The following is a 16,905-nucleotide window of genomic DNA, read 5'->3' on the forward strand; positions in this document are numbered from 1 at the left end:
CAAAAGTCCCACAAAAATAAAAACAATATTTTTATCAATAAAAGTATATGAAGAAATTTGAGCAAAGCAATCTTCAACAATTTAAAGCACCTTAGTAACTGATTTTTACAGAGATACCATAAGCATATGCCATTTTACAGGTTATATCCATAGATATTTGAAAGAAACATTTTTCTTGATGTTTGTAATACAAGTCTCCACTGCACACAGACAAAGGCAGGCAGTACCATGAGCAAAGAACAGGGCATTTCACTGAAATCATCATTGAGTCCAAAAGCAAAATCCTCCTTTCTAAAAGCCTCACTCAGGATGTCAGTTAAGAGGAGGGGCAAGGTAAACCTACACCAGCATACCAGGCCTGGAGATGGAGACTAATTTTAATAAATCAGAATGGAACATGAAAATGTCAACTTAATCAAGCATTTAAATTTTATTAATCAAGCCTAATTTTTATGAGTGCAAATAATCACTGAAGCTGGACAAATTTGTTCTCGATTGCATCAGAAACATCATTTTAATATTTAATGGACTGATGAATTTAAATGGAGAATTATCTTTATGAAACATGCTCTTCATAATTTGCCATTAAATGAGAAATAAAAAAAATCAACATAAATCTTACATAAAGGTTATTTAACTAAATGTTGGTACTATAAATATTATAAATGCATTATACACTAATTTAGCAATCACACAGTACACTACATAAAGCAGAAAATGATAAGTAGACCAAGCAGGCTTTTCCTGGGATATAGAGCTCTGTGTTATATTGTGGGAAGCTCATGATATAACGGTTTGGAGGTTTTGTGTGAAGTTTCACGAACATTCTTTTCATTCAGGCTTTTATGCTGCAATTCACCATTCACTACAGACATTCTTTTCAGTCCAAATGTAGGTCTAAACCCACTAGGACTTTCTTTTGTGAGGTGATTATTCTTTATATAAAAAAGATTTTAAAAAATCATTATTTATAGAAAAGGATATAAGAAAAGAACTGAAGTTTTCTGACTATGATTTTTTTGACATACAAAACATGCTCCATTTTTAAAGTTAAATTTTCTGATATAATGTCCTCAGGCCTCAAAATATTCTAGATGGAAAAGAAAAGAAAAAACTCAAATTAGTGTCAGAATATTCTCTGCAAATGTACACCCATTCTACTCACCCTCTTTATGACCCACAACAGATTGCTTAAAATAGGGAGTTGCTATAAAATTTTTTTTTAAGTGAATCAAACCTAACAGATCAGTATGGTCCAAAAGTTTGCTGACATTAATTTCTAAGATAAGTTTATTGTTGTTATTGTTTTCAAAGTCTATTCTTTAAAGATCCCTAATGCTCTCAAAGTGTCGTATTTTCCTGTAATACTTGTGCTAAACTGTGCATTTACCTGAAGATGAACTTGCCTATTGTAGCTCCCAAAATTATTGATGGGGTTAGAAAAAAAGATATTTAGAAGATTACAGGACATGCTACTCTTTAAGTGGTCACAGCAGCTCTGTTTTCTTGCTTTGCAGAAAATGTTTTAAATAATGTGGACCTTTCTTTCTTCAGACACTTAAAAAAATTCCTGAGATTATTTTCAAAGTTTGAAACATTTAAAATTGCACCTTTTGTTGCAAAGTTGAGGTTCTGGAATGGAAATTTGGCTCTAAATAAAAAGCCTTAAGGACATAATTTTCTTTTTTATTTGTATACTGTTTATTATAAATGTATAAAAATATTTTGATAACATTAAATTTTATAAAATAGATTTGTAGAGAGTCTAGTTAGCTTTTAATTTTACTTACAAAGCACATTAAACAACTCAATTTTTTGGCCTTTGGTGTATACTTTTTTCCCTTGACAAATAATGTATTTTCATAAAAGCATTATTATTTGAAAAGCACATTCCAGGTTAATAGTTGACCTATTTTTTTTCCTTCTCCATCAAATTAATATGCAATATCCTAAAGACACTAAGATTAGAATTTTCCTGCAAGCAAAAAATACAATACATTGCAAAGCCTTTAGATGGAGACAGAGTTCAAATAAACTCTAGAATTCTGTTCACAGTGCTTTGTGTAAGGATAAGAATGAACACTTAGGAATACTGAAAAAGAAATATGAAAAGAAATTTAGGATGCTCATACTGATTACAGAATTTGTTATCGTTTTGCCTTTCTTAATGGAAGAGCTTTTCTATATATTAAGCTGACACTTAAGAAAATAAAAGGTAACATACTCCTGGTCAGTAAAGTAAATTTACTGTTTTTGCACCTTATAGCAAGCCAGATTATACAGCAAATACTGCCATTGTTGTTGATGCAGAATGCATGCTGTACATAATCAGTGGCATGCATCAAAAGTCATCTGATGGCCACATTAAAGCCAAATTCCCTATTAAGAATCAGACTAAATTATAACATGGCCCTTCCCAGAATGAGCCAAGGAAATGCATTTTGCAAGAAGAATAATTGTATTTGAGTGTCTCTGTAAAAATCAGGAAGTCTTTTAGCAGTAAGTACTAATGTTTCTTTTTTTTTTTTTTTTTTTTTCATCTGTCACCTTTTGTATTGCAATATATTCAGCCTCCCTGGCAAGCCTATCACACTAATTATTATTACATCTAGTGGTTCAGTTATCATGATGACTACTGTAGCTGAAATACTCCAAGGTCAAATCCTTAATAGCATGAATCAAACTAAGCAGCCATCATATGTGCAGTTGCTTTTGAGATGTACTGAATGAAACAGTATATCCCAGACTTGATCGAGTCTCATTATTCTTACAAACATGGAGTGAATTACATAAACAGTTTAATTACACCATTTTGCAAAAGTTTCTTCTCAAGAATCTTGTGAGAAGTAGGTGTCCTGTTGCAAAAATGTCTGCACTAGCACACCTCTGAAGATCTTACCACAAAAGTCTTCAGCCTGACCTTTGGTACTTTCAAGTGATTTGAAATCATTTTAGTGATTATATTCATCTTCTCCATCAACAGACATTCCGTAATTTCATTTCATACTTACACGTGTAATAAATCCATTGGCACAAAAGTGCATGTTCTGCTTGGTTTATGTACACACACAATGATATAAATGAACTCCAGACCATGTTGAAGAATACTACTCTCCCCAAATACTTTCATATCTCTAGGGTAGAAATAGGCATTTAGTTTGTAATGTATCCAAATATAAGCATCTGTACAAGTTTGGATGGTCTATGAATATGAAACTAAATATGAAACTTCTTTTGTGTCAGTTTTCTTTAATATTTTAACATGGTTGCACATCTGGACAGCAGTGATTTATTCTTTAAATGTGTAAATGTGTTGCATTTTTGGAGACCATATTTGAGTAAAGCAATTTGAGTTGTGCAGCTACTCATTTTGAACATAGCAAAACATCCATTTAATTCAAAGACTATTTCCAAGGAAAAGAAGTAAACACACAAAAGAAACTGGTTTGTATCAGCATTGGCTTTCGAAAGGTTTTGGCTGCAGAATACTCAATCCTTCCAAGGTTAACATAACGAAGATTCTTCCCTTCCTTTTTGTTCGAAGGGATTTAAATGAGTGGAAGAATTTACTCATGGGAAAAGTATAATATGAAGTGTTTTTAAAGTAATTCATGGGCCTTTTAACCCCCTCTTGTCATACTAATTTTCAACGTGCACCTTAAATTGGTGTTTAAAAGCAATAAGTAGTACCCACTGTCGCATAATGATTTTGGTAATGAAGTTTACCTGAACCCACTTTTCCTCATCCATTCATCATTGGTCCTGTTACTGCATCCTTCTGGTCACCTCCCTTATATATTTTCGATCTGGTAGAATAATACCAACATGTCACGTTTTTATTCAGATTATCAACATCACTATTAACATTTCAGTCAAATAACATTTTCCTTGCAAATCAAAAAGTGTTATGTTGTTTTGTTGGATTGCAATTAAAAGCCTTGTAATAGTAAAAGAGCTCCTTCACAATCATGTAGAATATATGGTCTATGGATCCAATGCTGTTTCATTTTGGAAATGTACATTTTAAATGTATAGCCACATATTGTATTTTATGTTAATGACAAATGTTCAGCAAATATTGAATATGGAGGAAGAAATATGCTTTTAAAAATAATGTTATCTACTTATTCTCTGGCTGCAGTCTAGCTGGCATGCTGCATTTGGGGCTGTCTATGTGTGTTTTTTTAAATGTCATCTTTATTAGTATTACATTCAAGGAATAGTACCAAGAATCAGTTTCTTTCAAGACCTTCCTCCAGTGTGTGGCATATAAGTCTGTGACGAGCGACATTACAGAAGGTCATGTCACTTTTAACTGCTTGCATTACATCTTTCTGATTTCCCTAGTGCCCTTCCTTTGTTTGATTAATACTACTTGCTTTCAAGCAAGGTATCAGAAAGCATAATTTGGAAAGAGAATTCTAGAGCCGATCTGAGATATTCCCCCTTAAGAAAAAAGAGAAAAAAAACGAACTTCATAAATGTATCTTTTTTACTACATGAATTTTTTGTCACTCTTCATTTATTACTTTTCAAGGAAATCCTGTGTATAGTCTATGTTATTAAATTATTGCTGACAACTATTTTGGCAAGTGGACTTTGTATACTTGAAAACAAAACCGTGTAGTGCTTATTTGGCTTTATTTGAAGAGGAAAGAGCTAGAATTTGATAGCAAGACTCCTTTCTTTTGTTTTCCTTAGTTAAGTGTTAAACTCCAGCACTCTCATCCTAAATAGCAGGTGTTATTTGATTTCTCTGGGATGGGCTGCAATTTTGTGCAGTCATTAAATGCACTTCAGTGATATATACAGTTTGTTTTTAAAAGCTCAGTTTGCAGTTTCGATGTTCATTGCATTTGGCTAGAGCTCATGTCTTAAAGCACAGCTCAGCTTCTCAGACACTCTTGTCCTCAAAGTCATCCATTTCACTGGACCATTAAAGCCTGAAAATTAGTTGTGAAAGCATCATCATTTTAATTTGGAATCTTTATCCACACTTCTACCTGTACCCCCTCTGTTTCTTAGGGCCAGTGAAAACATGAATCAGAATTTTGTGTCATTAAGAGCACAGAATATTTTGTCCAGGAAAAAATATAGTATTTAACTCCAAAAATTAATATTTAAAATATTAAGTTGACATTTTTATTAAGAGCTAACATTTTTGAGTACCTACTTTGGTATAGGCACTGTATTAAGCACTTCTGTGCATTATCTTATTGGATCCTTAATCAACACTGTGAGATAGGTGCTATTATCATCTCCATTTTTAAGGCACCTTCAGCTTCACCTGAGCAAAAATGCAATAGTGGGTTATGTTCTGAAGCAGCTTAAAGGCATCAATAGGAAACCATCTGTATTATAAATCCTCACTTGTAGATGTTTATGATGTAACTTTAAAAAGGCACTGGAGGAGGGGAAAAGCCCTCACTAGAGCGCTAAAACACAGTAAAAAGGCCTCTCGCTAACACAACACTTTTCTGCCAAATGTAAAAGCAAATGGTTGTATTGGGTGGTTCTGGCTGCACATTTGTGGAGCAATTGTGCGTAGCCAATCACCCACTTGTACAGGGTAAGAACAGTTTGGGTTTTGCAAATGAAGAGCCTGATTCTGTAGACCTCTTTGAGTCATACTTGAACATAAGATCCACAGCCGGTTTGTAAAATGTGTAAATTAAGCTACTGGCTTATTTATGGTTTAATCTGATTTTGAATTTTTGAAAATTAATTTGAAGATAGTGAAGGTCCTCCAACCTTAATGGTTAAATATTCCTGGTTTCTATTTCCAGGCAAATGTTTGAAAGCATTTTGAATATTCACTTTTATAAATCTGCATCATTGATTAGATATAAGTCCTTCCAGGTGAATAAGTCAGTTCTGTGGGATAAATGATAGGCACTTTACCCAAAAGTATGTTAAATGATATGAAGAATAGATGATACATTCACATATTCACTCAATCAACAAATATTTCTTGCACACCTGTTATGTTCCTGACAGTCTTCTAGGCACAGCCCACTACCATTCTGCCTTCATAGCACCTGAAGTGTGATAGTAAGTACTGCAGGGAGGAGGCATATTTTATACAGTCTTAATTATGACAATCTATAATACTGAGTTTATTCATAGGAATAAAAGAATAGTATTCATCTCATTTTCTGTGATATATTTGATATGAATCTGCATGGGTAATTTCAGCAAAAAAAATTACTTCATTTAAATCTAAATTTAAGAGATAATTTTATTAGAGGTACAAAATAATCATCATTTAAGAAAATCTAACAAGGGTTAGGTGAATTCTTCTGATGCAACACAATGTACCAATATAGCTTCTATTCCATCTTAAACGTCCCTCACAAATATCCCAATTTGGAATTGCCTGGCATATATCACTTCAAATATATATTGTCATTATTGTCTGTATATTTGTGATGTGAATACTTTAAATGTGAGGAAATTAAAAGTTAACATGAAAGTTTATCTGATCAACCCTGTTTAAATTTTACTGGATTATAAGCCATTTGAAGGCTGATAGGAGTAAAGAGGAAGTATTTGTGGGTTATCTGTGTGTTCTCACATTACCTAGCACCATATGCCTTGGACAAAGGGGTTTTATAATACATGCTGTGGAGTAGCTGAATATAGTTAGAAAGACTGTCAGAAGTCCATCTTTCTTGTTGAAGCTTCATTGCTTTCTATGTCTCCGAAGTCAGTGTAAGCTCCCATCAGATATACAAAACTGCATATTGCACTACTGTGATTCTTTTGAAATGCTGAATGTCCAAACGAAAGACCTCAAAATCCTATCATTTAACAGAAAATTTAAAGCATGATGTTAAATGAGGAACAGTCTCACAGGTTGTCAGATGCTTTCATTGCACATTCATTCGTGAGACCTAGAGGTTTGTGTTTGGGTTATGCTGTTAAATCAGTTAATGCTTTTAGAATATTTGAGAAAAAATTATTAGGAATAACAGAATTCTGATACATTATCTCAGTTTATGTAACTTTTCATAGTACAATCTTGGATATTAAAGTGTTCACTCATAGAATGTTCCTGTTTGTATCAGGAAAAAATAAACCCACAGGAAAGGAGGGCTAGATGTCTCTGTCCTCTGAAGTTATGGACTTTGGGAGAAAAGTTTTAAAATATTTGATCACCATGATTCTGTTGAGTCTATTCAGAGACACGGGATGATCAGAAAAAAAAAAAACACAGAAATTTAAAAATATATCAAATGTCATAAACACAATAAGTTGGGTCTTACCTGAATAATAACACTCCTTCCAAGGTTTCTTAAATTGTAAGTTTCCATGGAGTGCATTTGTGTATGTTTGTGAAGTGTGTAAAACCATTTTTAAAAATCTGAAATGGAGTGAAGTCCCATTCTGAATGCCTACAGTTATATGTTGATCAAGGCAAAGGGAAGTTATTTGGCAAATCTTTTGGCAAAAGTTATTCCATTCTGCTGAGGTAGGCTAAATAGCCATTAAAAAAGACATGTGTGCATATCCACCTACATGAGTTTCACACACTATACTCATGTAATTATGGATTATTTTTAATTTTCATTTAACAGTATACATTCTCATAATTCTTATGTGCAATCACAGAGAATTAAAATGAGAGTTTTGGGTAGTCCACAAGATCAAAAACTAAGAGAGGCAAGACTTGACATTTATATATAGGAATTAAAATTTGAGCCATAAAATATATTGTTAGTTTTATGCCATAGACCACTAGCATGAATCAATTAACAGACATGGTTTTTTAATCTTAGAGTTTGGTGAAAAGTAAATTAGAAATAGCAGAGCTGTTTCATGCTTAGTTATCTAGTTCTAAATTTAAAGTGCCTGATTAATACAGACAGCAGAATTGGTAGAAGGGAAATTTCCTGATTTAAAGCATCCTCCAAATTAATGTTGGTTTACCTTATGCATATTTCAAATTCTTTAAGTTGTCACAGAACATTTCACATAAATCTGGTTTCCCTAACTGGGATTCAGTTCCCTGGTTTTAACCAATTAAAGGCAGAGCCTTTTCCTAATAACTATCTTTAGATCAAATATTCTCTCTCAGTGTGCCTGTTTCAAATGTTAATAAAGTTTTCATTTCCAAAAGGTTCAAAATGACAGAACAAAATTCTCTCCTTTAAGGGCACAAAAAACGACTTCTGTTTCTGTCTGCAGGTAGTGGAGGACATGCTAGAGGACGAGGAAGAAGAAGATGACAAAGATGACAAGGTAATTATCTTTCCCAGCACTTGGGTACCTGGGGATGGGAAATGTAGACATGACACTGTTTTCACAGACAGTTAAAAAAAGAGTTGAAGTGTTTGAGTCCAGAAAATTGGACAGTGCTGTTTATCATCCTAACAATGCCACTGCATGTTGCAAAGAGGGAGAGAAGGCTATAAATCCTCTTCGCTTTTGTCCAGAGCTGGGTCAAATATTTTTCTGCCAGGAACGAAAAAAATAAATAAATAATTCAGCTTGTCTGGAACTTGATAGCTCTTGTGAAGATAACAGCAGTGATGACTGTTTTTGAAGGGCAAAAATTTGTCCTATCTTGAGTATTACAAATCGGGCTTTGCTTTGGGGGAAGAGGAGAGTGAAAAAATATCAGCCTGCATGAGTTGAACATGGATATTGTCATCTGTAGGTTTTGAACAATTGCTCAGCAAAAGGACATGAATGTGCAGAGTGCTCCAGAGGACATTTAAATAACCCCAGTGAGCACTGCCTTTTCCTAGGTTTGGAATGTCCCCATGGTTTCTGCATCAGGAAAGCCCATTCAGAGAGGCTTATATTCAATCGCTGGTTGGTTTGGGGATGGTGACCACAGTAAATAACAGCCAGTTTCTGGTTGGATTGGTTGTCCCCTAGGGAGAGGGGACAACTGGAGGTAGGAATTAGAATGACCTTGCACCACTGCAGCAGTGGCTGGTGTTGGAACTGCTGCTTTCTATGGCAAGAAGGATAGAGATGCTGTTATATTTTCAGACCTAAAATCTAAAAAGTCCTAGGGTGAGATTGGGAGGCGGGGAGAGAAAATCGTTAGTTATTTCCACATTGTTTGACATGTAGAACCAGATTTTTTTTACCTTCACCAGAATCTGACGTACGTTATTAGTAAAGCAGTGAAATTTTTTTGAAGAAAGGAGGAAAACAGTATATTTTAATTTATGCTCTTGACCTTTGATTCCAACAGAGATGTACAGTTAAATCCCAGTGTAAGAATTTGTGAGCCACCGAAGGCTGTGTCTCCAAAAATAAAATAATTTGTATGTTGGAAGCATGCATTAGAAATGTCAAAAAAAAAATTCACTGGTTTACTCTCCACATGATTTTTTTCCTAATATTCAGTGCTTGAAGGAAAACGGAAACACACCACACACATACACACACACACACACACACACACAGAGAGAGAGAGAGAGAGAGAGAGAGACACACACACGCTTTCTCCCTTCTAATGCTATTTCAAACATTTTTAAATCGACAGCGCTTTTATGTGAAATTTTTCTTCTGTATATCATTTAGTCATTAGCAACATCATCAAACATTAACAAAATCTCCTTCCTGGAAAAACACATATGTGCTTGTTTTTAATGTTAAATAACATGAGCATACACTTCTGGCAATAAATGATATGATTTATTGCTAAGGTCAGTTGTAGAGCGGTAGAGAGCTTGTATTTTAACTCAACATGCCAGCTCTGAATCATCATTTCTCTGCTGATAAACACTGAGCTGCCATCCATTTATGGCCATTTTCTCTTGCTTGTTGCTGCTTTATTATTAAAGCCACCATAAAGATCCAGGCCAGCAGCAGGCGTTTCCCCAGAAATGTTAATAAATGGAAACCTTAGTGAAGTCTAGTACTTAATGTCCCTGCTTGAAGTCAACCGATATGTTCTTAGCCAGTTTGTTGATATTCTATACTTCTAATCTCTCCCCTTTTTATGGCCATTTTTAGTGGAGAGGATGTTAGGTATGGGAAATAGACACACCTGGTTAACCAGCTCACCAAAACATAGATGTCAAGTGGAACATGCCAGAGGAAAACAACACCAGATCTCTGGAGTAACATCTCTTGTAATCTAGTGTTTGGTAGTCGGAAATTGACACCCTGCTTCTAACACATTTTCAGATCTAGTTACCAAAGTTGACTGAAAGTGAGTGCTTAAATTACAGTGTGAATTCAACTGTATTCTTCTATACAGAATACCGACAAGCTGTGTGTTTTCCATGTGAAAGGATTGTGAGCTGATTTTCATAAATTCAACCCTTTTATTTGAGTGATAAAAAGGAGGTTTTTCTTTTTTACTCATAATGTAATTGATAGCATAAAAATTGTATCTGAATAAAATCTCAAATGTAGTAATTTACAATACACTTTTAAGTGCTTGCATAATGGAGGGAAGAATCTTAGAGTGGACGTCTTGAAATATAGTTTTTCCTATTAGAAATGGAAATATGAAAGGATCCTGCAAGGTTCCATTTACCGTCTTCCATCTCGACTGGCTCTCGCAGCAGTAAATGTTCAGTCTTGGCTATCAGTGTGTCTGAGTGGGAGAAGGGTAATTTCCTACTTTAAAAAATTCGTTGGTTCCTCTATTTAAAGTTTGTGTATAGAGTCATGGGTAATGGAATTTCATGAGAAAACAAATGTGTTCTTTGCCATACGAGCAGGTACTGACCTCTAGCTCTCATTATTTCTGTTTTCTCATATGGTATAATAGTAAGGTCAGGTCAGTGGGTCCTCTTATAGGATAAAAGTAAAAAAGATTAATAAATGTGCCAAAGCCTCACTTTAATTGAACCTGAAGCATATGTTGGAAGTATGTAAAATATGTCCCAGATGTTTCACCAGGGCTAGTGTCTTGGCTTTCCCTGATCACCACAAGGCAGCTATTAGTCCTATAACCTTTGGACTTGGGGGTAAATGGGGTATTACGTGGCACAGAATGAGAGCACCTGTTTTCCATTCCGCCAAGACCCCTGACAGGCTTTCCCTAAGCCTATCCACATGTTTTCACTTAGCAGATTGTTGGGCGATTATGAAAAGTGTCTTTCTTTAGAGTCAGCATTGATATTAGTCACTCACATTGAAAGGGCAAGTCATTGGCTACTTGACAAGGTCCGTGTGGGCATAAAGTGAAATCTTTCATTTCATTTGAACCTAGGGTGTTTTCCCTTAGCATAATTATATACATGACAAAGACACAGGTATAAGAAGTTGAAGCAGACAAAATTATAATTACTTAATATAATAGCTTTGTAATACCTTTTCTTTAGCCCTGACTCTAGTCACCTGGGAAGACTTTGGATAAAGTTGGTAAAAGCTAAGTCATGATTTACCTGGTTTCCCATAATTTGCAGTTCTTCTAGATTATGGCTTTTAAATATTTTTTTCTTGATTTCCTTCTTTTTATTTAAAGAGCTAATCGTTATTCAGGTGACGGTTTGTGATCCACAGACTTACCCTTCATTCTCAAACCCATTGTTCACATTTGCTTAAATCTAAAATTAGGTGGCCTCTCTTTTAATCCAAATCCATGGTTTTCATAAAGACAGAGAAGGGTTTTATACGGAGAGTCTTAGTTATGAATCATTGACTTGTTAATATTTTCACTTATCTTGCATTATGTAGTAGCACTATGTTAAGCTGTGCTGGAGATGACATTTTTCCTGAATTAAATGTTAGAAAGACATCATACTGCGTTCTCAATTCCCTTTGTTGTAGAGCATTCTCTGAACCATCAACCACAAAGTCACAGTTTGATCTGATTTTTTGACCTGACACCAAATCCTGCCTTTGTGGTTAATAGAATATCTTAGCAAATGCTTCACTAAATTACCTAGGTGGAGCTATCAACAAGCCATATAATAGTGTTTTTCACCATGTTATAACTAATAATACAGTGGTCAGTCTGCATAATCTAGACATCTAATTAATGAAGATCAGCTTTCCTTTTGTAGTTTAAAAAGTTTAGGCATGCTTCCCATGGTGCATCCTACCCTTGTAATAAGATCCAGCTGTGATATCAGGAAGCAGAAGATAAAATGCAGGTTTTCCTCAGAAAAAGCATGGATTCAAATGCATGGCATTCTAGTAATGTTTATTGATAAAAGATATTAAAATGTTCAGCCGTTTATGCTTACATTGCTTCTCCTTCTTCAACCATTATGTCAAGGTTACTGTTCAAGAGTAGTACTAGATGTAACAAGTGAAACATATCTGAATTAGTTCAAAATAAACAGATTTTTTGCTTTAATTCTTGAAATCTGTGTTTTCTGGTTCGAATCTCCAGCCCTAAAACATGTATATAATATAGCCAAGATTCAGGCATCTCTGGCATCTCAAATCAACTATGAGAGTTTGGGGGGAAGCTAAGTGATGTGATATGAGAGAAGATTTTAATCTGACAAAATGGCATTTTCTAGTTATATTCAATGAAATAACTGCACAGTGAGGAAAAAGATTTAAGGCTTTGGAGAAACGCAAGAAGAAAAGAGGCATAGGAAAATACTTCTTCTTAAAAATTCCTAAGCCACATTTAACTGGAATAGTATTGTTTTCATTTATTTGTTTGCTGTTGCTGCATAACAAATTGCCATACATGTAGAGCAGGCGTCCCCAAACGACGGCCCACGGGCCGCATGCGGCCCCCTGAGGCCATTTATCCGGCCCCCCGCCGCACTTCAGGAAAGGGCACCTCTTTCATTGGTGGTCAGTGAAAGGAGCACAGTATGTGGTGGCTCTCCAATGGTCTGAGGGACAGTGAACTGGCCCCCTGTGTAAAAAGTCTGGGGACGCCTGATGTAGAGACTCAAAACAACACTCACTGTTTAGCTCTCAGTTCAGTAGATCAGAAGTCCAGCACAGCTCAGTTGGGTTCTCTGCTCAGGATGTGATGCTAAAGGTATCAGTTAGGCTGAGTTCTCGCCTGAAGGCTTTGGATAAGGACCCACTTCCAAACTCATTCAGGTTGTTGATAGAATTCAGATCTTTATAGATGGAGGACTGAAATCCTTGATTTCTTGCTGACTTTCTGATACTAGTTGCTATTTTCCATGGCTTCCTCCATCTTTAAATCTATCAACGGAGAATCTCTGTTGGGTTGAGTCACTCCCATACCTCAAATTTCTTCAGGAAGACACAAGTTCCTTTTAAGAGTTCACCTGATTAGGCCAGGCCCACCAAAGACAATCTCCTTTCCTTAAAGGCAATTATGCCATAAGGCAATTGAACATAATCTATTCATGGGACCACCTATTTCATCTGATATGATTTGGCTGTGTCCCCACCCAAATTTTATCTTGAATTGTAGCTTCCATATTTTCCACGCGTCATGGGAGGGACCTGGTGGAAGATAATTGAATCATGGGGTGGGTTTTTCCTGTGCTATTCTCATGATTGTGAATAAATCTAATGAGATCTGATAGTTTTACAAAGGAGAGTTCTGCTGCGCACTCTGGCTCTTGCCTGCTACCATGTAAGATGTGACTTTATTCCTCCTTGCCTTTTGCCATGATAGTGAGGTCTCCCCCGCCATGGGGAATTGTGGGTCAAACCTCTTTCCTTCATAAATTACTCAGTCTTGGGTATGTCTTTATTAGCAGTGTGAGAACAGACTAATATACCATCATGTTACAAAATCTACTCATATACTCAAGGGGAGGAAACTATCATGATATATCCATTGGAAGGTGTGAATATTGACAGCTGTCTTAGAATTCTGCCTGTTAAAACCACCTAGACCCACCCATGCTCTAGAACAAAATTGGAGCTATCCTTGTGCTCTTGGATGTGTTTATTGCAAGATTATAACCCCACTATGCTACAATAAACAAATGAAGAAAACCTGCCTCCTGAGTGATATTCTTTCAAAGATTATAGGAACATCTCATACCTAGGGTATAAACTGAAGTATATTTTATATTGATAATATAATATATCCCATTTGTTTCTTATTTAATTCTGATCTTGGGTGAGGGATGGTTGGACAGGCAAGAGCTATTTCTTTCTCCTTGTTTTCTCCTACTAGGAAGAGGATCAAATAATAATAAGATTAATAAAAAATCAGGGAAGGATCTATTTTTCCCTTGGGAAACCTATTGGTGCTTAGACACTCATTGAGCTGAAAGCCTACTCACCTTGAGTCCGTAGAAATACTGTCTACTTCATCTAGAACGATAGCAGCATTACAACTGGAGGGTACCCAAGAAATAATCTAGTTCAACTCCCTTAATTTAAAGTGAGGAGACTGTGGTTCAGCCAAACTTAAGTGAATTGCTGAAGGATATAGACAAGTAGAAGAGCCAGACTTAATGCTCAGCTTTTCTGATTCCAAATTTGGCATCCTTACCCTTCCTTAAGACTAGCTTTCCTGGGGGAAGGGGGATTGTCAAAGTACAGATTCAAGTTGCCTCAGACATGATCCTTAAGTCTTTAGGGTTGTTCAATAAGGGAATATACCTTTCATTCCAGCTAGAGGCTGTTAATTTCTAGGTTTCTACTTCTCTTCACTATTTTCCTGCACGTCCAGTCCTTTCCTACCATTCCAACTAAGGGAGTGTGTAGTAGGCAGAATAATATCAAAAATGCCGGTGCTTAATCCCTGGAACCTGTGGAGATGTCATGCTACATGATAAAGAGGAAGTAAAGTAGCAGATAGGATGAAGGTTGCTAATCATCCAACCTTAAAATATGGAGATTGTCCTGGTTTGTCTGATTGGGCCTAATATAATCACAAGCAGAGAGGCCATCAGAGCAGATGGCAGCTGGCAGCTGCATGTGAAGCAATGGCCAAGATCAAGTCTCAGGACCTTCATGGCAAGAAGGAAGAGCTGCTGAGACAGCTGGACCACCTAAAGGTAGAACTCTCCCAGCTGCACATTGACAGCATGACAGGTGGTACAGGGTTCACAATCCACCCCCCTTGTTCTTACTGTCATTAACCAGACTCAGAAAGAGAACCACAGGATGGTCTACAAGGGCAAGAAGTACAAGCCCTTAGTTCTGCAGCCCAAGAAAACACGTGCCTGAAACGCAGGCTCAGCAAGTGTGAGAAGGACCTAAAGCAAGAAATAACCAAGAATGAACAGTGGGTAACCACTGGAAAAGTACAGACTGCACAGCATCAGTAAAACACAGACTAAATGGTAGAGGTTGGGGACTGCTGATGCTGGCTTTGAAGATGGAGGAAGGGAGCCGCAAGCTAAGAAAATGTCTCAAGAAGATAGAAGGGGCAAGGAAAAGGATTCTCCCCTAGAACCTGCAACAAGAAATGTAACCCTGCCCACATCTTGATTTTTTAGCCCAGTGAGACCCATTTCAGACTTCTGACCTATGGAATGGTAAGATAATACATTTGTGATTTCTAAGCATATGTTTCTAAGATAATACATTTGTGGCTTACAGTAACACATTACAGCAGCAATAGGAAGTTAATACAGCGAACTCCCAACTGCATTTCCTATACTTCTCCAAAAAATACTATATTTTAAAGCACTATCTGAGCTCCTCATTTGTCCTTATTAACTTCATCCTACTATTCTATATAAATACAGCTACATGATTTCCATTCAATGTGAAAACTGAAAGCAGTAGCTAACAAAGCAAATATTTTTATCCAAATTTCTTAATTTTGATTTTAGAAAAGCTTGTTCAAAAATGAGAGTGGGTTATTGCCCATCTGTAATGCAGTCATATACTTTCCAGTTTAGGAGTCTATATTATTATTTTTATTTTTATTTATTTTTTCGAGACAGGGTCTCACTCTGTCACCTGGGCTGGAATGCAGTGGTGCGATCTCAGCTCAATGCAACCTCCACCTCCTGGGTTCAAGCGATTTTCCTGCCTCAGCCTCCTGAGTAGCTGGGATTATAGGCACCTGCCACTATGCCCAGCTAATTATTTGTGTTTTTAGTAAAGATGGGTTTTCCCCACGTTGGCCAGGCTGGTCTTGAACTCCTGACATCATGACTCACCTGCCTCAGCCTCCCAAACTGCTGAGATTACAGGTGTGAGCCACCTCGCCTGGCCAGGAATCTGTATTATTAATTGGTGAATAGAGCAGCAAGTCCTGGTTTATTTCGTTTTTCAGCTGAAGAATTTTACTTCCTCACATTTATTCCATTCCTTAAAACGTTTTACCCTTCAAAGGAAAGTAAGTTTCAGTCTTATTTAAGTCACAGACTCTGAGAATCTGAAGAAAGATTTACACTTTCTCCCCAGAAGAGGACACAAAAACAGGCACACACACATACACACAAGTATCTTTATAAAGTCATCATTGTTGCTCTCGGCACCATTCTGTTGAACTTAATGCCTGTTTCCTCAAACACCTGAGATAAACACAATTTTTACAAGTAAAAATAATGCTTAATTCCATTCAAAAGCAAGCTCCTATAAGAAGGGTGGTGTTTGGCTTGATTGTGATATTGTGGAGTAGTTTGGATGCAGCAGTGGGCTTGTTACCTTTGATATCCGTTTGACTGTGGCTTTTCAGTTTCACGGCAGTAAGTGCTGGAAACACTGACTTGGCAAAAGAAAACAGTAACAAAATGGGAGCTGCTGTGGCTTTATTAGATGAGGATTAGGCACGGTGAGGAATCCTGGAGTTCTCCAGAGTCCTCCAGAATTCATATTGTGTTGAGATCATCTTTTGAAAAGTCTCCATCATTAATGCTTCATAATATTTTTTAAAAAATAATTATGTACTCATGCCTCTATGTTAAAGTCACTGGAAACAGAATTAGTTTTCAAAGAAGCTAGAAGCTAGAAAGAGCAAGGAAAAGGATTCCAGCTAGTGATTCCAGCTGGTGGAGGGTTTCTACCTGTCAAGCTTTGTTCCACTTTGTTCCACTTTGCAGAAGCGCTTCTCCAGTCTTGGAATGT

The 16,905-nt window shown here is 36.3% G+C and overlaps 1 protein-coding gene across 18 annotated transcripts in view; it reads left to right on the forward strand.

Moving 5' to 3' along the window:
• MCTP1 (multiple C2 and transmembrane domain containing 1) overlaps positions 1–16,905 on the forward strand; it is a 591,199-nt gene that overhangs the window by 504,810 nt on the left and 69,484 nt on the right. For all 18 annotated transcript variants that reach the window (XM_039470335.2, XM_074383518.1, XM_074383500.1 and 15 more), the window contains one exon: positions 8,188–8,241. In XM_039470335.2, the coding sequence (XP_039326269.1) occupies positions 8,188–8,241 (54 nt within the window). The remainder of the gene's footprint in view (positions 1–8,187; positions 8,242–16,905) is intronic.

Source organism: Saimiri boliviensis, chromosome 1 (genome assembly GCF_048565385.1).
Source record: "Saimiri boliviensis isolate mSaiBol1 chromosome 1, mSaiBol1.pri, whole genome shotgun sequence".
Lineage (NCBI taxonomy): Eukaryota > Metazoa > Chordata > Mammalia > Primates > Cebidae > Saimiri > Saimiri boliviensis.